Source organism: Oncorhynchus keta, chromosome 26, assembly GCF_023373465.1.
Source record: "Oncorhynchus keta strain PuntledgeMale-10-30-2019 chromosome 26, Oket_V2, whole genome shotgun sequence".
Classification (NCBI taxonomy): Eukaryota; Metazoa; Chordata; class Actinopteri; order Salmoniformes; family Salmonidae; genus Oncorhynchus; species Oncorhynchus keta.
Window position 1 is genome coordinate 35,594,915 of NC_068446.1, and position 25,212 is coordinate 35,620,126.

Here is a 25,212-nt window from a genome sequence, read left to right on the forward strand (position 1 = left end):
AGAAACACAAATAACTCATCTTTACAACACAACATAGCATATAACTTAATTTACCATTTCTAAATAATGGCATGTGACTTGCAATCCCTGAGTAAGTCCTACAAAACCACATGTCCTGGTGTGTTTAATGATGTTTTCTAATTACAGCCTGCCCATGGCTGCCCTGATTCAACCCAAGTCTTTCTGTCTTTGAATCTGGCTACCGAAAACATGGGTTTTACACCAAGCTTATTTTACACCAAGCGTAATAAAGATATTTTACAATGTTCACCTAAATTGAGACTTGAATGCATTGTTGTCCTAACTTGGACCATGAAAGCTCTCCTCCACTTGAAAATGCGATTATCCCTTTGAACAAGGTTATGACAGGATTTTCCACTGTTATATCTTACTGTTTATATTACAAATCAAACGTAATTGGGAAAAAAAACACCCAGAGTGTCCTTTTTATTTCAAAGAGACATATATCGCATTCCTGGATATTCAACACACAGTGATGAAAAATGTCACACATCAACTGAGGAACAAATTGACCTGTCACATAGGTCTGACACACACATACGTATTGATCTTTTAGACCTGGCAATGATTCGCGGGGCCTCAAGGGCAGCAGGTAGCCAAGCAGTTAGAGCTTTGGGCCAGTAACTGAAAGGTTGCTAGTTTTAATCTCCAAGCCGACAAGGTGAAATATCTGTCAACGTGCCCTTGAGTAAGGCACTTAACCCTAATTGCTCAAGGGTTGCTCTTGATAATGGCTGACCCTGGCCCCACTCTCCGAGGGTGTCTCAGGGGGAGTTGGGATATGAAAGAAAACACATTTCCAACTAACACATGCATATAAAACACACTTGTACATGTGTGAAGTAGGACAAAAATTAGCAGCCACCATATTATTATTATAATTCACACTTTCAAGAAACGGTCACACAAATCCACATGAAAGTCCAAATATATCTGAAACTAACTCAGTTGTAGGTCTTTTCATTGAGACAATGTTTAGTTTGGTTTTTCAAAGTCATACTCTGAGACTATATCCATCCCTTCACCGGTTTGCTCAGCTGGCAATTAATTATCGCACGTAAGATCCCATCTACCTCATCTTCTCAAGGGAATTTGTCAGATCTGATCAGGGGAATCTTTTCTCTCAACATTGTCCATATCCATCTGGGATGCCATTCAATATGGACCCTCTGCGTCCCTTGGGCAGCCTAAGAAAAAATGTCCACAAGGAGCCACTTCTTGGGAAACCCTTCATCTGGTTCCTGGGCTTCCACGTTTTCCCCTCAATAGCGTACTCCAGAGTCATGGTTCGGTTCAGCGTGTAAGCCGAGTCGCCTCTCACCACGGCTGTGAACAGGGAGCCTTTGCTATTGGCAAAGTGCCCTGGCAAGGCTGTCCACTGGCCTGTGGTGAGGTTGTAGCAGTCCATCATGCATCTCAGGAAGTCATCTTGTGGCCCGTTACGCATGACATACAGGTTATCCCGGTGAGCCACCATGGCGTGGCCGTAGCTCTGATGCCTTATCAAAGTGCTGACAAGCAACCACTGGTCTGTCCTGGGCAGGTATTCATAGATTTCGGTGGTCTCCATGGGCTTCCACAAGCACACAAATATCCGGCCCATGCCCTTGGTGCACGCTGCTCCGGTGACTGGTCGAGGCAAATGTGCCACAAATGACCACCTTCCAGTCGCAACTTCATAAGTTTCCACTGATGACATGATTGTTCGCTCGTACTCGCCCCCAATGGCATAAAGACATCCATCCAGTCCCACGAGAGAGAAGTTGTACCGTGACTGTTTTGGACTGGCTATCATGGTCCACTGGTCAACCTCCACACTGTAGCAGAAGCAGGTGTCCACAGCGTACTTGCGGCCACCCTGCACCTGTATCCCTCCCACGATATACAGCTTGTTGTCCAGAACGGTCAGTCCGGCCATAGAGGTACTGGCCTCTAGGGGTAGGTCTGTGAGGACCTTCCAGTTTTTCCCCTCATCGTCCAGGTAGCACAAAGTCCTGTTGCCAGCGTGGATGGTTTCATCCACACCACAAGTCGAGTGGGCTCCAACTGCTACAAACGCGCTAGGAACCAATGACTCTACATACGCAACAAGTTCTGTCGGTAAGCTTTTCCTGACTTCGACCTCTAAGTCATGGTACATGTTCCGGATAAACAGCGCAGCAGCATGGTAGAGGGTCATTAGGCCAAAGGTTGCTGCGGTGTGATACATTAGCAAACAGTTATCAGAGTCGATCAGGTCCGTGAGATGTTTGGCAAGAGGCTCCACCTGCAGGAAGGCAGCGCATTCTATGGCCTCCACGATTTCATCGGCATCCAGGATAGGTCTCTTGCCTCGTAAAACCACCAGTGCGATCCAGAATCCTCGAGCACACAAACCCTTCAAGTGGATTTCCTCCTGCCAGCATTCTTTCATCCCTGAACGGTAGAGAGCTTGGAAATACTCGCAGCTCTTGACCAGGAAATCTCTCTCTTCTGTAAAAACAGAACCCTCCACTATTAACTTTAACTTGGCTATCCCTAAATCATGTCCTGGGACCCGGTATGGCAAATCCCTTTCGCTCACTGCATGATCACAGCTGTTCCATTCCATAGCCTCATTGTTAGACATTGCGGTTGTTATTCCTCCAATTATATAATTTCGGATAATATTTCAATCACAAACTAAGTTAAACAAACAAGAGATGACAACATTTCCGAAAGACTTCTCTCTAGAACGGAACAAAACAGAAGTGGATCTGCATATAGTCGGTCTACTCCAAAGGGAGGTTCCATTCTTTTCACAGCTATGGAAATAGCACTAGCTATACATAGCACAGGACCAGCAACAGACATCAGTTGCGTGTTGAGGTCAGAAAAGCAAACAGCGTCCCACCAAAAAGGAGGTCAGGGATATCTGTTAAAAATGCAATACATCAAGAATATTGTGTTTGCTGACAACTCTGTCATTCATGAACAATGGTAAAGGCCAAAGAAATGTCAATTTAGGTCAAATTAATTGAATCTATACTTGAGGGTTAAGTTTAATGCTATTACAGCTATCTACGGAACTCTGGATGACAGTAAGGTCAACCTTTAATTATAATGCAACTAACTGGAGATGTTACTGTACGCAGCAAAAAAAATATTAGACGTGTGCTACTAAGAAATGAGATGTATCACATTAACCACACCATGGAATAGTATGACCCACATTTTAAAAGATAAATATTCAATCTATTGAATAAGCCCTGCTGTAAGTAAATGGTAATGATTTCTAGCTCAATTTCAATCACAATGGCAACAAGCCTTTCAGATTAAACATCTCTAATAACACTTTAATGGGGCTTCTCAGATGAGGAAGCAGCCTGCTACACTCACATTCGTAATCAAAGGTAATTAACAAAGCCCGGAAGCGTGGAAACGGGGTAATTGTAAGGTCAAAGGTCGCCCTGAACTGCATTAAAGTCTCTTGGTGAAGTTAACCCTCAGCCCCACTTATTGAAACTCATTAGCTTCACTCACCCAGACAGCATGGCCCTTCTGGTGCCAGCCATCGTTTCCATGGAAACTGGCCTCCAAGATGTCTTCTCTGTTGTCGCACTTTGAGCTCTGACCTGTGGAGGTCACATGATCTAATCTAAGTCAAGTGTCTTCTCATGCCTGTACTCCTGTGCAACGCACCACCACGTGGATGCACTCAAGGCTTAAATCCATTCACATGGTCATCATAATGTATGACTGTCAGTCATGTTGACAAAATTAAGTGCTGTTGAAAGTTTGAGTTTAGTCACTCATAGCGACTAAACCATGTGCTAATGTACTGCATTTCACAGCTGTAAGACTTACATAAATATATACACATCTATACAGTATTTACACATATATACAGAGTCATACAGTATTCAGGAAACATAAATTCATATCTTGAAGGAGACTGTGATTGTCACCCTGTGAAACTATCATGAACCACCACAAGATGCGTACTATAAACATTATTAAGACAAGATGTAACTAGCAACATTATTAAGACAAGATGTAACTAGCAACATTATTAAGACAAGATGTAACTAGCAACATTATTAAGACAAGATGTAACTAGCAACATTATTAAGACAAGATGTAACTAGCAACATAGGGAGACACAATCAGAGGTGATTTAAGTCATATACTTCTCACAGTGCTGTATGTTGTTCACTTCCTAGTCTACAGATGTTGTAACACTCCCAACACAAACAACTAAGTGAGGCCGGTAGTGAGGAAGAGTCAGCTGACCACTGTCAGACAATCAGTTAAGATGATGAGGGTGGTAGTAAGGAAGAGTCAGCTGACCACTGTCAGCCAATCATTTAAGATGATGAGTCATAGTGAAGCAGACTAATGAGGCAGAAGTCACATTGACCTCATTGTTTTTGTTTTGACAACCGTCCTCCCCCTCCCGCACCCCAACACCACTACTACAACGCACGCACAAACACACACACTTTCACAGCATTAAAAGTCTTTTGTATCAGACTGGATTGCTGTTGTGTTGTAATGCCATTTTGTAAGGAGACTATTATGAAAGCTGGGTCACACACAAGCTCCAGGGACTCTCATAACCAGATTGTTCTGCACCAACTGAACGAGGCATTTCATGAAGTGTTGGCTATTGTATGCATTTTCAAATTATATAAAGTTTATGAAATGAATTTCACAAGCGTCTGTGCCTACAGGGTGTTTGCAGGTGCAGGCATGCATTGAATTCCAAAGAGTAAACGTAGTCAAAGGAATTTGAATCCTCTCAAAGTCCAAAATGTGCCAGAGGATGATAAAGTAGAATCCCATAGTGGAGATGTTTTCCCATTTAGTCCAAGCCTTTCAATCCCAAAACACAGGCCATCCATGAAATCAAAGGTATATGTTAAGAAGCTGTATACTGTTTGTTTCCAATTGCTTTGTTTACAAACATTGGAATAAGACGAGCTTATGTTTGGGGTTCTGACGGGACACGGCAGTTGAAATAAGCTCATGAGGCATTTATAAGTCATTTTCTTCAAGAATCAATGGGTATATATCATTAACTAAAAAAAATGTAAATGTATGTAGCATCTGCAGACTGCCCCTTTAATACACATACATATATACACATCTATACTGTATTTACATATATATACAGAGTCATACAGTATTCAGGAAACATAAATTAATATCTTGAAGGAGACTGTGATTGTCACCCTGTGAAACTATCATGAAGCATCACAACATGCGTACTATAAACATTATTAAGACAAGATGTAACTAGCAACATAGGGAGACACAATCAGAGGTGATTTAAGTCATATACTTCTCACAGTGCTGTATGTTGTTCACTTCCTAGTCTACAGATGTTGTAACACTCCCAACACAAACAACTAAGTGAGGCCGGTAGTGAGGAAGAGTCAGCTGACCACTGTCAGACAATCAGTTAAGATGAAGAGTTAAAGTGAAGCGGAATAATGAGGCAGAAGTCACATGACCTCAATGTTTTTGTTTGGATAACCGTCCTCCCCCTCCCGCACCCCCAACACCACCACGCTCTCACACAAACACACACACTTTCACAGTTTTAAAAGTAATTGGTATCAGACTGGATTGCTGTTGTGTTGTAATGCTATTTTGTAAGGAGACTATTATGAAAGCTGGGTCACACACAAGCTCCAGGGACTCTCATAACCAGATTGTTCTGCACCAACTGAACGGGGCATTACGTGAAGTGTAGAATTTTCAAATAAGAAAAGGTTTATGAAATTAGTTTCACATGGCCAGCTCCAGCCTTTTGGGGGCCTTAAGCAAGATTCGGAACGCCCCTTCCCACTCCACACCTTGCGGCAAAACATTTTTTAAGTACATTTCCTGCAATTGTACACATTTTGCCATGGGGCGTAGAGAAAATGTTGCAGTTTTAAAGCACGTTTACAGCAATTCTACAAGTTCTGCCATGACTTATGCCATGTTAACATGATATCAGAGTGAAAATGACTAACAAAATCAATGTGGGCCCCCTGGAGATCAGGTCCCTGGGCACATGACCTCCGTGCGCGGTCAGTTTTCTGCCATGATTACTACATGTTTAGATAACTGGCTAAACTAACTACCAATCTAAAAATTGTTAGCTGACATGGCTAATTGAGTGACTGTCAATGACTGACATAACAAGAGAAAAACTGCTGAATGCACAACCAAATTTCAAAATTGCACCTGGTGTACTCTATTATTCTTACTCAAAATAGTAAGTTGAGACCCCATTGAGTCGTCCCCCCGAAAAAAAAAGCTGGCCCTGGAGTTTGATAAGGATGTGTGCCTATCTGGTGTTTGCACGCGCAGGCAAGCATTGAATTCTAAAGTATAAACGTAGGCAAAGGAATTTGAGTCCTCTCAAAGTCCAAAAGGTGCCAGAGCATGATAAAGTAGAATCACGTAGTGGCAATGTTTTCCTGTCTAGTCTGACCCTTTCAATCACAAAACTCTCACACTGTGACCAAGTATGTCATGTGTTGTGGCTCCTCTCATTACCTGTGCCCTTGGCTGGAACAACAGAGCGTAACAGGACCCACTGATTGTAATCCCAGCAAATGCATATATGTTCTGGCAGAGAGCTCTTACCGTCCTCTGATATAACAGAGGTGTGAAGTGTCTTTAGCTTGTCATTATTGCTCTTCCTCAACCACGGAAACTACAGTCAAACTTTGTTGGATTGTATTTTCATAGCGGTTGTGGTATAGAGAAATCCTAATCTAGGCCTACTATCATAACTTTCATTCAAAACATAGAGTGGAAAACAGAGTGGACTCCATTCATGGACGTCTAAGGAGGAGCGAACAGTGCAATGGTGACTTTCCCTCCAAAGGTCAGGGAGAAACTCTATCACATCAGGACAGGTTAAGGGCTTATTTATGATGTATCGTGTAGCCCTGTTACACCTCAAAAGTTGATAGGAACACATTAGCCCCCCATGAATTACGCACTTGGAAGGTGAGCCTGACACCTAGGAATTTGGATGACAGAATGATAACTTGCCAGTGGTGAAGCGCTGACACTGTTTAGTCACTAACCATCCCTGTCCAGGCCCTTAGTCAGCAGCAGCAAACAGGCTATCAAATGAAATGAAATCAAACGTTATTTGTCACATGCGCAGGTCTACAACAGGTGTAGAACTCACCTTGAAATGCTTACTTACAAGCCCTTAACCAACAATGCAGTTCAAGAAATAGAGTTAAGAAAACATTTACAAAATAAACTGAAGTTAAGAAAAAAACTAATCAGATCAAAAAGTAACACAAAAAAATTACATAACAATAATGAGGATATAGACAGGGGGTACCGGTACGGAGTCAATGTGCGGGGGGGGTACATGTTAGTCGAGATCATTTCTAAAGTCACTATGCACAGATAGTAAACAGAGAGAAGCAGTGTAAAAACAAACGGGGGAGAGGTGGGGGTGTGAATATAAATAGTCCGGGTGGCCATTTGATTAATTTTTCAGCAGTCTTAAGACTTGGGGATAGAAACTGTTAAAGAGCCTTTTGGTCCTGGACTTGGCTCTCTGGTACTGCTTGCCGTGCGGTAGCAGAGATAACAGTCTATGACTTGGGTGACTGGAGTCTTTGACAATTTTTTGGGCCTTCCTCTGACACCGCCAAGTATATAGGTCCTGGATGTGGAATATGGGACCCAGTGATGTACTGGGCCTTACGCACTACCCTCTGTAATGCCTTATGGTCAGATGCCGAGCAGTTGCCATACCAGGCGGTGATGAAACCGGTCAGGATTTGATTGTGCAGTTGTAGATCTTTTTGAGGATCTGAGGACCCATACCAAATATTTTCTCCTGAGGGGGAAAAGGTGTGGTTGTGCCCTCTTCACAGCTGTCTTGGTGTGTTTGCACCATGACAGTTCATTGGTGATGTGGACACCAAGGAACTTGAAACTCTCGACCCGCTCCACTACAGCCCCGTCGTTGTTCATGGGGGCCTGTTCGTCCCTCCTTTTCCTATAGTCCACAATTAGCTCCTTTGTCTTGCTCACATTGAGGGAGAGGTTGTTGTCTTGGCAAGGATCCAGTTGTAGAGGAAGGTGTTTAGTCCCAGGGTCCTTACCTTAGTGATGAGCTTTGTGGGCACTCTAGTTTTGAATGCTGAGCTGTAGTCAATGAATAGCATTCTCACATAGGTGTTTCTTTTGTCCAGGTGGGAAAGGGCAGTGTGGAGTGCGATTGAGATTGCGACATAGTTAATAAGGAGTTGCTGCTGTATTAGCGTGACCTATTGTGATTAATAATGTATACAATGTTCTTTTAAACTCTAGTCTGTGGATTAAACCCTACTCAAAGCTGTAACCCACATTTGTTACAATTGGTGTCAGAGGTGGGATTATGCCACAGCCAGGCCAATGTTGTTTAGCAATATTGCTTCTTAACTCAGTACTAGAGGACCCTGATAACAGGTGCACAGCCTTTGGCACAGTCAGTAGGGTGTTGGGTTGTCAAGCATGATGTCGTTGGCTCCTACTCTTGGTTTGCCCAAAAATGTGATCTCTGGATAGTGTCATTTGTAAGCTTGACATTTTAGTCCGAATTGATTCTATGTATTATGTAACAAACAACAAATCAATTAAGTCATTCATTTTTTATAGCTTTTACTATTTTGGCACAACAGGTTCTGCTGCCCTTTAGGGGCCATTTTTAGAGAAGATAGATCCACTCTGAGGGTGACCTCCCTGGACTGTAAATAAGGGCTTGAGTGGGATTGTGGGGCAGGTGGTCGAGGGGTTGGAGGAGACGGGCAAGTCACAAGTCACTGACGCACAGAGAGGTCACAGAGGGCACAACCGCAATAGGAGTAGAGTGGTGTTGGTGTTGGAAGGGGGTAAGGGGTGGGGGGTGGGGTTGGAAGGGGTAAGGTGTGGGTGGTGGGGGTGGAAGGGGTAAGGGGTGGGTGGTGGGGTTGGAAATGGATGTAGTGTCACAGGTGCAATGGTAGGAGGGGGGTTACTGCCAGATTGATCTGATGTAATATTAGACTTTGTGTGTGTGTGCGCGCATGTGTGTGTGTTAGGATTGTGACGGTCATGGAATTTTGGATGCCAGTTGCTGGTCAGCTGAATGACCGCTGTCATTGTAATAACCGCACAAATAGCAACAAAAATGAAATGTTTTAAGACAGCACATGTTCTCGTCCACTACTGTATAGTCCATGTTACAGCAGAAACGGACTTAACTGCACTAATGCCCTGCCCTCCAGTCTACTGTCAATTGTTCTATCTACAATTTTTGTTTTTTATCTACAGTTATGAGGGTTATTTAATTTTCATGACAGTCTTCATCAATAATCGTTGGTTACACAGTTATATGGTAATTGTGCCAATCCTGGTGTGTGTGTGTGACATGTGTGTGTTTGGGCAGAGAGGAATACCCTCTCACCAAAAGACTGAATAGATCAGCATGGGAATAACGGTGAAAATGATCTGTAAATTACCTTATATGATATTGATTCGCTGGTGGAAAAACAAAAGGGATATTACTAATAGATATATAAAACTTAGATTGCCATTTTCAGAATGTTCTCCCATACAATAAGAATACATGTAGCATGACAACCACACACTGAATGCAATTTGACTTGAATGTTATTCTCTCTCTCTCTCTCTCGCTCTCTCTCTCTCTCTCTCTCTCTCTCTCTCTCTCTCTCTCTCTATCTCTCTCTCTCTCTCTCTCTCTCTCTCTCTCTCTCTCTCTCTCTCTCTCTCTCTCTCTCTCTCTCTCTGATCAAGTTTACAAACACAATCATTCAAACTATAGAAATAAAATAAAACCCGGTGTGACGAGCTAGGCTACGATGGGGCAAATTTGCTAGATAGATATTTAACTTGACTTTCTATACACTTTAAAATGTGTACACTAAAATTTAGCCACCATCTTTTTTCTTAATGCAATTCATATGTTAACAGATGTAAAAGTTCCAGCTCAACAAATAGTGTCATCTCTTTTTTCTCACATATCGAGCATCATGTCATAGAGCCACTAAAAAGTCCAATACAACAGCAAACCCAGAGTTCACACAGTTGGCCCAAAAACTTAACAAGGCTTCTAACTGGCTAAACCAAACTAGGTTATTGTAGTTCACATCAAGGTAAAGTTCAAACTAATTAAGTGGACAGTACATTAAAGATTTGTTTAGGGTCTTTTTGCACATGAAAGCCAAGTGTTTGATGCAATGCATTTACAAAACAGGCTCAACAGCAAAGGCTGTAGTAAAAGGGCATTTTCTAATACATGGTTTTAACAGGGTATTAAGTGCATTGGGGTATACAATTATGTCTGAGTGTGTGAGAAAGAGAGAGTAAAAACAAAGTACAGAATGATTACCCACCATGTCATTTCCCCAGCACACCCTAAATATTAGCTAGATCATTCCAATCGCGGTCATTGTCAGTGCACGTGCCTCGCTAGCTCTCTGGAGCACCAGTTCCAGGTGCATTATGAACTTGAGCTACCAAAGACCGAATTGAGCAACGTCAGTGCCAGGGCCAATGAAAGGAGGCCTGCCGGCATTGTAAGCGATCCACTCTGCATTTCAGAGAGAGAGAGAGAGACAGAGAGAGAGAGAGAGAGCGAGAGGGCAGTAAGGTGAATGACCTGTAATGATATCATACTTACTTAGAGCATGCCTCCATATTCTGGTCACTATTTGGCAGGGCTTAGTGGATATCCACTCATGCAAGGCAGCTGTCAGGCAGCAGGTGTGTGGCAACATTGGTCTGTAGTGGATATTTCTGAGTCCTGATTCAAGTATACTTGTCAGTCAAACAAGTTTCCATTCTAATTTTCACACAAGAATACCACCTAGAATGCGTGACTAATATATTGCTTAATTATATGATTGCTTCATTATGTGATTGCTTCATTATGTGATTGCTTCGTGGTGTGATATATTCAGGGAATGATTGCTTCATGGTATGATTGATCTCATTTTAAATCACATGATAAAAACAGACAATTGAAAAGCCTTGTGTTCAAGAGCATGGTGAATGCAAACAGTAAATGGAGTGTTGAGTGTGTGTCAGTGTCAGACAATTTCATGTGTGTTTGATTTCTCACCCAACAAACAACAATAAAACAGGTGTGTGTGTGTGTGTGTGTGTGAGTTCAATGACAGTCTACAAAGGAGAGTTGACAAATCAACATATCCACTGAGGGGTGTGTGGTCAACAACCAACCAAAAACCAAGGGGTGGGAACATGCTCCACCAACAGAAGAGCAGTGTGTGCCAGTGGTCTCTTCTGTGGATTATTTTAAGGGCATTGAGTTTGGCACGGACAATATTTCAGTCATATATTAATATATTGTCAGCTGTTGATAGGTCTAGAATCATCCCATAGAAGTGACCTATAGTACATATGTGCACAGTGCCTTTTACAAGGTCTTAAAGTACTTTGCATTGTATGGGGGCAGATTATCCCATCCACTACAGCAGCCATTTTGTAAAAGGAAAGAGTAGGTAGACGTTGCCCCGAAATGGCCATCCAGGGTGAGGTATTTCTGTATCACACTCATGGTTAAGGTTTGGTTTGGATGTTGGCTATATCTGATCCTAGATCTGTAGTTAGGGGCAACTTGGGGTAATCAGATCAGATGTCCATGATACTATAAGTGGCAGGTTGGGCATTCAGCCAGTATAGCAGGGTTGTGAAAGTGCCATGGGACCGACCTAGTGAGCACTGAAAGTCAGGAAGAGCTTGGTGTAACATCTGCTGTTTTTGTTGTTGTTGTCTTCGTCATTTCCATTGTATTTCCTCTTATCTATAGATAAATATCTCATAGGCAGCCGGTGGCACCTTAATTGGGGAGGAGGGGATCATAGTAACGGAATCAATGGAATGGTATCGAAAACATCAAACACATTGTTTCCATCTGTTTGATACCATTCCATTCAGTCCATTCCAGACATTATTATGAGCTGTCCTCCCCTCAGCAGCTTTCTGTGAGATATAGATTGATAGAGAATATAGTAATTCCTTGAGGGTGAGCTACTTCCTCTCCTGATCAGTTCCTATGGTAAATGTTGTCATGTTTATTTATAAACTGACGGCTTGATAGGCAATGTGAAGTTGACAGCTTTCACCATGGTGGTGTCACCTTTTTATCCCGATGGGGTGGGGGAGGAGGATAGGCATGGGGTTTGGTGCTCCTCACCCCCACCAATATCCTTGATTTCCCCCTTAGCGACATCTAAATGTAGTCTGGCTAACAACTAACTCTCGAAGTCTTCCAGTGTGTCACAGCTCTTCCTGCTCTGTGAGCCACGTGGGTCGCGTCAGCCAGGCTAATCTACATGTACATCACCATTTTAATATTTCCTTTAATTAAAGTTGGGGTCACATTTGTGACATCAAATTTTAAAAGGAAATTAACTTAAATAGGGATCAGGCAATTAAATAAATGTTAATAAAAACACCTTTTATTACTTTGCATTAGTATTCATCAGGAAAGTGAAGAAAACAAATCATTTAAAAAAAATTATCACGAATGTATAATATATCATTAATTAATATAATGTATTTGAATAGAATGACCAACTAAATGATTTGCTATTTGAATTATCTCTCTGACTATAGTACCAGAAGTGTAGCAGTAAATTTATATAGTACTATGTTATTTTTCTCTGGCACAATGTTCAGGGTCAACCTTCTATCTGTCAATTGACTGACAGATGAATGTACTGAGGAGACAAAGTATTCCATTTTGACTTGCATATGAACATGCATATGTTCCCCAGATGAAATGGATTGAGTAGAATGAAAATTTTCACAGGTGGCAGAGTTCCATCTTTTGTTTTCATGCAAAAATATACAATTGTATTGAGCCCTAATTTGTAGGGGTCAGTGAAATTATTTTGTTATAGAAAAATATCTGTTCCACCCATTCTATCTGTCTGTGAGGCATCTGACACGGTAACAGGTGTCAGAGGGTCTCTGGGTTGAGGCAGAGCAAGGAGCCAGAACAGCCATTGTCAGTTATATTGCCTATGGAGAATGCACAGTTTATAGGATTCATGGTAATGTCATGCTGAGTCATATGCGGAATTTCTGATCGATCCCTAATCCCTAACCACATACTCCCAAAAACACAAAATTACAAAAAGAAAGAAAATGTTATTTCCTGTCAGAAAGGTACATGCTAATTCCTCATCCCTCTCTTTCTTTCTTTCTTTCTTTCTTTCTTTCTTTCTTTCTTTCTTTCTTTCTTTCTTTCTTTCTTTCTTTCTTTCTTTCTTTCTTTCTTTCTTTCTTTCTTTCTTTCTTTCTTTCTTTCTTTCTTTCTTTCTTTCTTTCTTTCTTTCTTTCTTTCTTTCTCTCTCTCTCTCTCTCTCTCTTTCTTTCTTTCTTTCTTTCTTTCTTTCTTTCTTTCTTTCTTTCTTTCTATCTTTCTTTGTCTTTCTTTCTTTGCCTTTCTCCCTCTCTCTCTCTCTCTCTCTCTCTCTCTCTCTCTCTCTCTCTCTCTCTCTCTCACTCTTTCTTTCTTTCTTTTTCTGTGTCTCCTTCTCCATTTCTCCTGGAGTGTTCCATCTGCTTAAACCCTGATAAATGCCTCGCTGGCAAAAGAAAATTGAGTGGCCCCATCAATCCCAGTGAAAGTCGAAATATTACCAAGACGACTGAGGGCTTTTTTTTATGGCGCACATAGATTCAGAGGTGGGAGGGGCGAGTAGAAAGGAGGAAGGCAGTAGTGACCTAGATTCAGCGGGGCACCCAGACCCAGACATAATACGACAGGTCACATGATGATGGCCCAGCCTCAGTCAAAACAATAACACTGGAGATCTGGGAGTGAGGAGGCCGAGGGCAAGGGATTCTGGGATATCTGTGTCGGAGAACGCTTTGATCTCCTAACTCCTTGCAGGTGCTGTGAGGCAGCTCACCACAGGAGAAATCAGTTCTTAGGATGGAATCCTCTCCAAAACAAATGGCTCTGATCTCAAAGGAGGAGGCAATGTGGCTAACCACAGGAATTCAACGTTTTTACAGATAAGTGTTTTTTTTTGCCTGATTCCCCACGTCGACTCCCAACCATTCACCTTGTCAGCGCAATGTTGTTTACAATTCTCAGGTCCCACTCCACAAAACAAAGATACAGATGGACATTTTGGAGACTGTTTTGCTCTGATAACCATGACAGCTCATGGGAAACCCTGTTCCATCTGAATCTAAAACCACAACAAAGTTAGACTGGATAATATAACCCTACGAGTCAGAACGAGACACATCTATCTGGTGGTCGACCAAAAGCACCTTTCTCAGGCTTCACCACCACCACCATATCCTACCTACCCTGCCCAGACAAGACATCATAGATGGTTTAAAAAAAAAAAAACTTTTTGTCACATGCTTCAAAGACAACAGGTGTAGACTAACAGTGAAATACTTAAAGGTTCTTTTCCAACAATGCAGAGTTAAAGATAAGATTAAAAAATATATATATTAAAATAGTGACACAATGAATACCCACTGAAAATAATGAGTAAAAATAACATGGCTAAATACTGTATAGGGAGTAGAAAATAACATGGCTATATACAGGCGGTACCAGTACAGAGTCGATGTGCAGGGGAATGAGGTCATTATGGTAGCTATGTACTGTTCATATAGGTAGGGGTAAAGTGACTGCCAGCAGTGTACAGTATGTGGTGAGTTTGAAAGTGTGTGTGTGTATATGTGTTGCGGTGTCAGTGTAAGTACAGTTGGAATCGGAAGTTGACATATACCTGAGCCAAATACATTTAAACTCAGTTTTTCACAATTCCTGAAATTTAATCCTAGTACAAATTCCTTGTCTTCGATCAGGTAGGATCACCACTTTATTTTAAGAATGTGAAATGTCAGAATAATAGAAGAGAGAATGATTTATTTCAGCTTTTCTTTCTTTCATCATATTCCCAGTGGGTCAGAAGTTGACATAAACTCAATTAGTATTTGGTAGCATTGCCTTAAAATTGTTTAACTTGGGTCAAACATTTCGGGGAGCCTTCCACAAGCTTCCCACAATAAGTTGGGTGAGTTTTGGCCCATTCCTCCTGACAGAGCTGGTGTAACTGAGCCAGGTTTGTTGGCCTCCTTGCTCGCACACGTTTTTCAGTTCTATCCAAAAATGTTCTACGGGATTGATGTCAGGGCTTTGTGATGGCCACTCCAGTACCTTGACTTTGTTGTCCTTAAGCCATTTTTCCACAACTTTGGAAGTATGCTTGGGGTCACTGTCCATTTGGAAGACCCATTTGCGGTCAAACTTTACTGTAACTTCCTCACTGATGTCTTCAGATGTTGCTTCAATATATTCACATAATTTTCCTCCCTCATGAAGCTATCTATTTTGTGAAGTGCACCAGTCCCTCCTGCAGAAAAAGCACCCCCACAACATGATGTTTCCACCCCTGTGCTTCACGGTTGGGATGAAGTTCTTCAGCTTGCAAGCCTCCCCCTTTTTTACTCCAAACATAACGATGGCCATTATGGCCAAACAGTCCTCTTTTTGTTTCATCAGACCAGAGGACATTTCTCCAGAAAGTACGATCTTTGTCCCCATGTGCATTTGCAAATTGTAGTCTGGCTTTTTTATGGCGGTTTGTGGCTTCTTCCTTGCTGAGCGTCCTTTCAGGTTATGCCAATATAGGACTCGTTTTACTGTGGATATAGATACATTTGTACCTGTTTCCTCCAGCATCTCCACAAGGTCCTTTGCTGCTGTTCTGGGATTGATTTGCACTTTTTGCACCAAAGTACGTTCATCTCTAGGAGATAGAACGCGTCTCCTTCCTGAGCGGTATGACGGCTGTGTGGTCCCATGGTGTTTATACTTGCATACTATTGTTTGTACAGATGATTGTGGTACCTTCAGACATTTGGAAATTGCTCCCAAGGATCTACCAGACTTTTAAAGGTCTACAACTTTCTTTCTGAGGTCTTGGCTGATTTCTTTTGATTTTCCCATGATGTCAAGCAAAGAGGCACTGAGTTTGAAGGTAGGCCTTCAAATACATCCACAGGTGCACCTCCAATTGACTCAATTATCAGAAGCTTCGAAAGCCAAGACATAATTTTCTGGAATTCTCCAAGCTATTTAAAGGCAATGTTAACTTAGTGTATGTAAACTTCTGACCCACTGGAATTGTGATACTGTGAATTATAAGTGAAATTATCTGTCTGTAAACAATTGTTGGAAAAATGACTTGTGTCATGCACAAAGTATATGTCCTAACCAACTTGCCAAAACTATAGTTTGTAAGCAAGACATTTTTGGAATGGTTGAAAAACGAGTTTTAATGACTCCAACCTAAGTGTATATAAACTTCCGACTTCAACTGCATGTGTGAGTGTGTGGGTAGCGTCCAGTGTGTTTGCATAGATTGCAGAAAAGGGTCAATGCAGGTACTCCTGGTAGTCATTTGATTAGCTATTTAGCAGTCTTGTTTATAAGTCTTATGGCTTGGGGCTTGAAGCTGTTCAGGGTCTTGTTGGTTCCAGACGTGGTGCATTAGTACTGCTTGTCATGCGGTAGCAGAGAGAACAGTCTTGGCTTGAGTGGCTGGAGTCTTTGAATTTTCTTTGGACTGCTTGGTATGGAGGTCCTGGATGGCAGGCAGCTCGGCGCCAGTGATTCACTGGGCCAAATGCATTGCCCTCTGTAGAGCCTTGTAGTTAGATGCCAAGCAGTTGCCATACCAAGCAGAGATGCAGCCAGTCAAGATGCTCTCGATGGTGCAGCTGTAAATCTTTGAGGATCTGAGGGCCCATGCCAAATCTTTTCAGCCTCTTGAGGGGTAAGAGGCGATGTCATGCCCTCTTCACGGCTGTGTTGGTGTGTTTGGACCATAATTGATCCTTAGTGATGTAGCCCCCGCAATATGCAACTTTTCAGGGAAGTTAGGAACCAATATACACAGGCAGTTAGGAAAGCAAAGGCTAGCTTTTTCAAACAGAAATTTGGATCCTGTAGCACAAACTCCAAAAAGTTCTGGTACACTATTTATTTATTTATTATTTTTTACCTTTATTTTACTAGGCAAGTCAGTTAAGAACAAATTCTTATTTTCAATGACGGCCTAGGAACAGTGGGTTAACTGCCTGTTCAGGGGCAGAACGACAGATTTGTACCTTGTCAGCTCGGGGATTTTGAACTTGCAACCTTTCGGTTACTAGTCCAACGCTCTAACCACTAGGCTACGCTGCCGCCCCACTATAAAGTCCATGGAGAAAAAGAGCAGCTCCTCCCAGCTGCCCACTGCACTGAGGCTAGGAAACACTGTCACCACCGATAAATCCACGATAATTGAGAATTTCAATAAGCATTGTTCTACGGCTGGCCATGCTTTCCACCTGGCTACCCCTACCCCGGTCAACAGCCATGCACCCCAAACAGCAACTTGCCCAAGCCTCCCCCATTTCTCCTTCACCCAAATCCAGATAGCTGATGTTCTGAAAGAGTTGCAAAATCTGGACATATCATTGCACCTGTACATAGCACCATCTGTAATTAGCCCATCCAACTACCTAATCCCCATATCATTGCACCTGTACATAGCCCATCTGTAAATAGCCCATCCAACTACCTCATCCCCATATTTAAAAAAAAATCCTTTGCACCCCAGTATCTCTACTTGCACATTCATCTTCTGCACATCTATCACTTCAGTGTTTAATTGCTAAATTGTAATTACTTCACGACTACAGCCTATTTATTTATATTTCTAATCTTACCTCATTTGCACACAATGTTTAAACCACTTCAGCCCCATTAATGTGAATGGGAGTGTGCTCGGTCCTCCGTTTCCTGTAGTCTCTGATCACTTCCTTTGTCTTGGTGATGTTGAGGGAGATGTTGTTGTCCTAGCTCCTCACTGCCAGGTCTCTGACCTGCTCCCTCTAGGTTGTCTCATCATCATCGGTGATCAGACCTACCACAGTCATGTTGTTGGCAAACTTAATGATGGTGTTCAAGTCATGCATGGCCACAGTCGTGGGTGAACAGGGAGTACAGGAGGGGACCAAGCATGCACCCCTGAGGAGTCTCCGTATTGAGGGTCAGCGTGGCGTATTTGTTGCTGCCTACACTCACCACCTGGGGTGGCACATCAGTATGTCCAGGATCCAGTTTCAGAGGTAAGTGTTCAGTCCCAGGGAGCTTAGTGCTGAGTTTCAAAAGCCCCATGGTGTTGAACGCTGAGCTGTAGTCAATGAATAGCATTCTCACGTATGTGTTCCTTTTGTCCAAGTGGGAAAGGGCAGTGTGGAGTGTAATAGAGATTGCATAATCTGTGGAGATTGTGTCAATAGAGTTTTGAATGTATCTAGCCCACAATCAACACAGGCCAGGAAGAAGTTGTTAAACGTTCCCATACAGTATAGTAGTTAGGCAACAGGGAGATTGGATATGAATGGAAAGTTGGATTGGGGCTAAAATGGGACTTTGGAGAACATTTTATTTTATTTTGAATTTTGATTCATTGTAAATGGATTATGCAATTTAAAGATTGCTCTTCTAGAGCATTTCAACCAAATTCTGCATTTGCATGTAAATATAGTTTATATTCTGATACTGGGCTGTTTTCAGAACCGTAATATGCAGATAGGTAGGTTGACCCAGAATGAATTTGAGGTAAGCAAAAATGAAACTGTGCTTAATAATACATTTACCACCTTGGTAAATTATTGATAGATTTTAGATGATCCATTGTGAAAAATATTTATATATATTCCCCCTTCTCCCTAATTCTATGCAGTGTCTGCCCAAGGCCTCAGCGGTATGGGTTCTGACATGCTCGTGTTACCTCAGACTCACACCTCACTGGTGACTGGAGGGAACGTGACAACTCCCTCAGTGTGCACAGCTTGGAATGATACGCACAATGAAGTTAACAACCTCAGGGGGATGCTTGGAATGTGTTTGTGAGTGCGTGCGTGTGCATGTGTGTGTGTGTGTGTGTGTGTGTTGGAGGCAATCTGTTTTTAATTACTCTGTCAGATTACTTTCTCTCGAAGCTAAGGCTACACCAAATGACATTCTGAAGAGAAGGTTATCTTTGCTCCCATTATGGAAATTATATTTCTTGTTGGAACATCTTTGCAAGGAAATATAGAGACCCCTCAGTACATGACTTTATTATTTTGAATGTACCTATAATATGATCTAAACTGAGTTTCTTTAGTGCAGCAGCAGCTTGTTAGCACAGATGTCGGGTCTTAATTTGAGCCAGTTTCACACAGCAGGAAAAGAATCCTGCAGCGACAGGACATTTGAATTGTTATGTGGATTTTAATGAATGGACATTTTTTTGTAGGGGTTGATACATTTTTTCGTTAGGGCAAATCAAGTCGGATATGTTAAAGTGGAAATTACAAACCTTTGAAGCCTTTTAAAATTCCTGCAACAACAGGATGATCAAAATAAGATACAGCATCTGTAAATCATATTTCAGAGGCTATGTGCTAATTAGAGTATTTCCTGTGTCTGGTCCTCGGGTCGGCTCAGCTGCCACATCAGCAGTCTCCTCAGAGTGGAAAAAAAACATCATAAACACAGGCCCAATTACAACACAGACAACACAATGTCTGTGACACAGATGCAGAGCACAGGGAACAGGGAAAGTGACAGTCAAAGATACTTAGATGCAGAAATACACGCATGCACGTGCGCACACACACACACACACTCAAGGGCACGCACATGCACGCACACACACACACAGAAAAGGCTAAGAAAGACCATACGGATCGATTCCGTCAATTATATATCAATTACAGAAACTACCACAGAGATAGACACAAGGAGAGACAGTCTAGAACAGTGACAGGGACTAGAACAGTGACAGAGACTAGAACAGACAGCTTCTCAGAGTTCTGTGTGTTCCTCCCAGACATTTCCTGCCTGCTCATCTGTGACTCTTTAACTATGCATCCTTCACAAACACACTGCCACCTTGGACCCTGCTGCCAAGTTTACACACACACACTCGCCGTGCAGTATCTCTGAATTGTTTCTGTGTTTGCTCCAGCCCCATTGTTTGCATCTCTTAGTATACCCCAGCTGCTACAGACATGATAACTTCTGGTGAAGAGTGGGGGGGGGGAGCAGAGGCCGGAACAGAAAAGGAACAGCTGGCTACATCTTTGTATAGCTCTTTTTCCCCCCAGGACCAGGCGTTATTACGCTTCATCCCACAAGCACATGCATGTCAAGGAGAGGTTATGATGCTATCAGGGTGGGTTAATCTGAGCTTTTGTGCTACATATAGGAAAAAGTGCACTGATATACTGACAGGTGAAAGAGGTACATTTTCATTTAATTAGGAGATGGAAGGGACTCTGAGGGAGCCATAAACAGCTTAAAATAGGTGTGTTCTTTATAGATACACTACATACCAAAAGTATGTGGACACCTGCTTGTCGACCACCACATTCCAAAATCATGGGCATTAATATGGAGTTGGTCCCCCGCTTTGCTGCTTTAACAGCCCCCACTCTTCTGGGAAGTCTTTCCACTAGATGTTGGAACATTGTTGCGGGGACTTGCTTACATTCAGCCACAAGCGCATTAGTCACGTCGGGCAGTGATGTTGCACGATTAGGCCTGGCTCGCAGTCGGCTTTCCAATTCATCCCAAAGGTGTTCGATGGGGTTGAGGTCAGAGCTCTGTGCAGGCCAGTCAAGTTCTCCCACATATTTTCTGTATGGACCTCGCATTGTCATGCTGAAACAGGAAAGGACCTTCCCCAAACTGTTGCCACAAAGTTGGAAGCACAGAATTGTCTAGAAGGTAATTGTATGCTGCGTTAAGATTTCCCTTCACCGGAACTAAAGGGCCAAGCCCAAACCATGAAAAACAGCCCCAGACCATTATTCCTCCTCCACCAAACTTTACAGTTGGCACTATGCATTGGGACAGGTAGTGTTCTGCTGGAATCCGCCAAACCCAGATTTGTCCGTCAGACTGCCAGATGGTGAAGCGGGATTCATCACTCCAGGAAATGCGTTTCCACTGCTCCTGAGTCCAAAGGCGACAAGATTTACACCACTCCAGCCAACGCATGGCATTGTGCTAATTGACTTTAGGCTTGTTCGCGGCTGCTCGGCCATGGAAACCCATTTCATGAAGCTCCCGGTGAACAGTTCTTGTTGCTTCCAGAGGCAGTTTGGAACTCGATAGTGAGTGTTGCAACCGATGACAGCACTCGGTGTCCCTGTTCTGTGAGCTTGTGTGGCCTAACACTTCACGGCTGAGACATTGTTGCTCCTAGACATATCCACTTCACAATACCAGCACTTACAGTTGACCAGGGCAGCTCTAGCAGGCCAGAAATTTGACAAACTGACTTGTTGGAAAGGTGGCATTTTGTGATGGTGCCACGTTGAAAGTCACTGAGCTCTTCAGTAAGGCCATTCTACTGCCAATGTTAGTATATTGAGATTGCATGGCTGTGTGCTTGATTTTATACACCTGTCTGCAACGGGAGTGACTGAAATAGCTGAATCCACTCATTTGAATGGGTGTCCACATATTTTTGTATGTATAGTGTATGTCTGTCTCTGGTCTATAAACACACACACAGTGACCCTCCAGTCTGTAACTGGTAACACACAAACACGCACCAGCTCCCTCAAATACACATGCTAAAGTAGTTTTACACACACAATCCCCCCTCAAGACATACGCTCTGACAGCTTTTTAAAAACAGCTGTGTTTTATTCTCAACCATCCCCAGTCTCCAGTCATCACTCTCTTTCAAGCCCCCGTCAAGTGACCCAGACCAAAGGAGGCTTTAAAGAAGCTGCAGGATCACGTCCGGCTCTTCTGCGGGCGCCCTGGTGGTCGATAGTAGGGGAGCAGTGGAAAGGGTGCGTCTGTGTGCGTGCGTAAAGGTTCCCAACAACGGCCATATTTAGAAACAGTTGTTCAAGGGCTCTCCCATTCTTCAAAGCTCAGCTTGAAATAAACCGCTGGACTCAGTTTGCATCAACAGGGACGCAATCCAGACCCAGACAACAAAGGCTATCTAAGCTCAAAGCTGCCTGTCATTCCAGCTGAGATCTGAGGTAACAGGGATTCAGGTGGTTGCTACGTTTGACAAATGAGCATAACATCAATGTTACGCCTTCTGAGGGCTTGAGAGGAGTTTTAGTCATATCACAGTTTAGCCCAAGCACAAGAATTAAGACAGGGTTATATGGGTCAATAATCTCGGATTAACTAGCATCCTGTTCTATACATTTACCAATTTAAAGATGGTTCTCGAAATAAGACACCCCAGTTTGATAGTTCTTCAAATGTGTCCCCTATTCTTGTTTATCAGTGGTTGCTGGCGGCACTTCAAATGGAGAACACGAGCTCATAGTAATGGAATGGCCTCAAACACATCAAACACCTGGTTTCCATGTGTTTGATACCCGCTCCGTTCACTCCAATCCATTCATTATTATGAGCAGTCCTCCCTTCACCAGCCTCCTCTGTTGTTTATATCATTGCACAGTGTGACACAGCCAGAGGAAGAATTAGCTTGCTTTCTTTCCACAAGTCCTTGTAGAGTTGCACTGCACAGCGGGGCTTGTTAGAAGTAGGTAATAAGTGGTTCAGTGACCCTCTCCTTAAATGTCGATAGACTCCTTAAATCCCTGTGACGCCAACACTCCACCACTCTCCATTTTATCTCCGCTGGGACGGAGTGTGTGGTCTTTACTACCATACTGACACCCTGGCAGCCCGCCCACTAAGGCAGGCCCATATTTGGTCTGACTGCTTATATCCTCCTCGAACCCTCTCAAGTGTGTGTGTGTGTGGGGGGTTGTATATAATTACTAAGACACACGTCCCCCACACATGCACATGCTTCACGCACATTCTCACAAAAGCACATGCACACACAATCTCTCTCCACAGACAGCAAACACAGACACATGCAAATGCACACACACACACACACACACACACACACACACACACACACACACACACACACACACACACACACACACACACACACACACACACACACACACACACACACACACACACACACACACACACACACACACACACACACACACACACACACACACTACTCAAGTGCAGTGATATTTGTTCAAACTAGTAGCCACTTGTGTAAATGTCAGAAAAAAGGAAGAGTTATGTTGAGAGGTGAATGTCAAAGGAAACTAGCTGACAATAAGGGAAAAGTATCTTGGAGAAACTGTACAATAACACATAACTGAGAAGCTTAGACATATACCACTGGAATCACACATGAATCATACCTGAATCATAGCTGAATCACACCTGAATCACACCTGAATCATAGCTGAATCACACCTGAATCACACATGAATCACACCTGAATCATAGCTGAATCACACCTGAATCACATCTGAATAATACCTGAATCACACCTGAATCACACCTGAATCATAGCTGAATCACACCTGAATCACACCTGAATCACACCTGAATCATAGCTGAATCACACCTGAATCACACATGAATCACACCTGAATCACATCTGAATAATACCTGAATCACACCTGAATCATACCTGAATCATAGCTGAATCATAACTGAATCACACCTGAATCATACCTGAATCATAGCTGAATCATAGATGAATCACACCTGAATCATACCTGAATCACACCTGAATCATACCTGAATCACACCTGAATCATACCTTAATCACACCTGAATCATACCTGAATCACACCTGAATCAAACCTGAATCACACCTGAATCACACCTGAATCATAGCTGAATCACAAAGTTGTTCAATAAAGAGTAAGGCAGGTCTAGGCATTGTAATCTCCGCCCTGTCTCCCCAAGCTTTAATCAACACTTGGCCTACTTCCACTTCTCTGACCTGGAAATAATGTGCATTTAATTTATGTCAAAACTGTTTTTATTTTGAGTTGAAGTGTATGTAGCTCATACACACATATATACGTAGAGAGAGAGAGAGAGAGAGAGAGAGAGAGAGAGAGAGAGAGAGAGAGAGAGAGAGAGAGAGAGAGAGAGAGAGAGAGAGAAACGTTCTACTCAGCTGGACGCAAATAACTGTTCTCTTCAAGGTACCTTTAATTTCTATGTACAGTAGAAAGGACTGGATGCTTGCCTTGCCGCTCGAGACAGTGCCAAATTAAATGAGCCAGTTTGAAGCTTGTCCTCATTCAACCTCAGCCAGTACACAAATTGCACTATCATAAGGTACACACTGCTCCGTCACTATCTATATAAGATATAACATTATTACATTTAGCAGATGCTCTTATCCAGAGCGACATACAGGATTAATTAGGATAAAGTGTGTTGCTCAAGGGTAGATCGCCAGATTATTCACCTAGTGGGCTCATGGATTCAAACCAGCAACCTTGCACTTACTGGCCCAACGCTCTTAACCGCTAGGCTACCCACCACCCGTTATTGCAAAGCAAGTCCATGTCAATGAAATCTGCAGTCCAAAGATAATGGTGTTGTATAGGAAGATCTAGTGATAGAGGTCAAGAGAGGCAGAGGAGAAGTTGCAGAAGTAGGAAACTGTTTGTTTTTCTGACAGGCTAAGGGTGAGCAATTAAATGGCACATTATCCAGAGGATCGAACCCACACTGCCCCGAAACTCCTTCTCGTCAAAAGAAGCAAGGGGGCCAAACACATGTATTCTTCTCATGAATGCCAAATTGATTACAAATACAATGCCATCTGCACAGAACTTTGCTTCGTCCCGCAACGAGCCATTGTTTACAGGCGGATCGATGCGAAAGCTTCCATAGCCTGGCGTCCTTGATCAACCAAATCTAAACTATTAATTCACAAAAATAAAGTTTCCAGTCAAAAGAGGAATATCCAATATCTTCAGGAACAATGCTTACGATTTGACAAGTTGAACGTGTCCTTCGCTTTTTAAATGTGTTTAAAACTCGTTTTTATACAGGGTTTCCCATTTTCCGCCTGAAAAAGTGGGAGATTGCATTGTAGCTTACTCTCGCAAGACTGCATGATCTAGAATGGACAACAATGGCAGCCCACAGGCGGAAAATGGGAGACCCTGGATAAAAATGTGTTTTAAACGCTTATTTGATAGCAAAGGACACATTCAACATGTTGAATCGTAAGTATTGTTCCTAGAGATATTGGATATTCCTCTGTTGACTTGAAACGTTACTTTAGT

General features: G+C 42.6%; 1 protein-coding gene across 1 annotated transcript; it reads right to left on the reverse strand.

Annotated features, from left to right (window-relative positions):
* Positions 1-417: 417 nt before the first annotated feature.
* On the reverse strand, positions 418-2,781 carry kbtbd13b (kelch repeat and BTB domain containing 13b). The gene has a single exon (XM_035736680.2). The coding sequence runs from the start codon at positions 2,627-2,629 to the stop codon at positions 1,145-1,147; it is 1,485 nt and encodes a 494-aa protein (XP_035592573.1). The 5' UTR covers positions 2,630-2,781; the 3' UTR covers positions 418-1,144.
* Between the last annotated feature and the right edge of the window lie 22,431 nt (positions 2,782-25,212).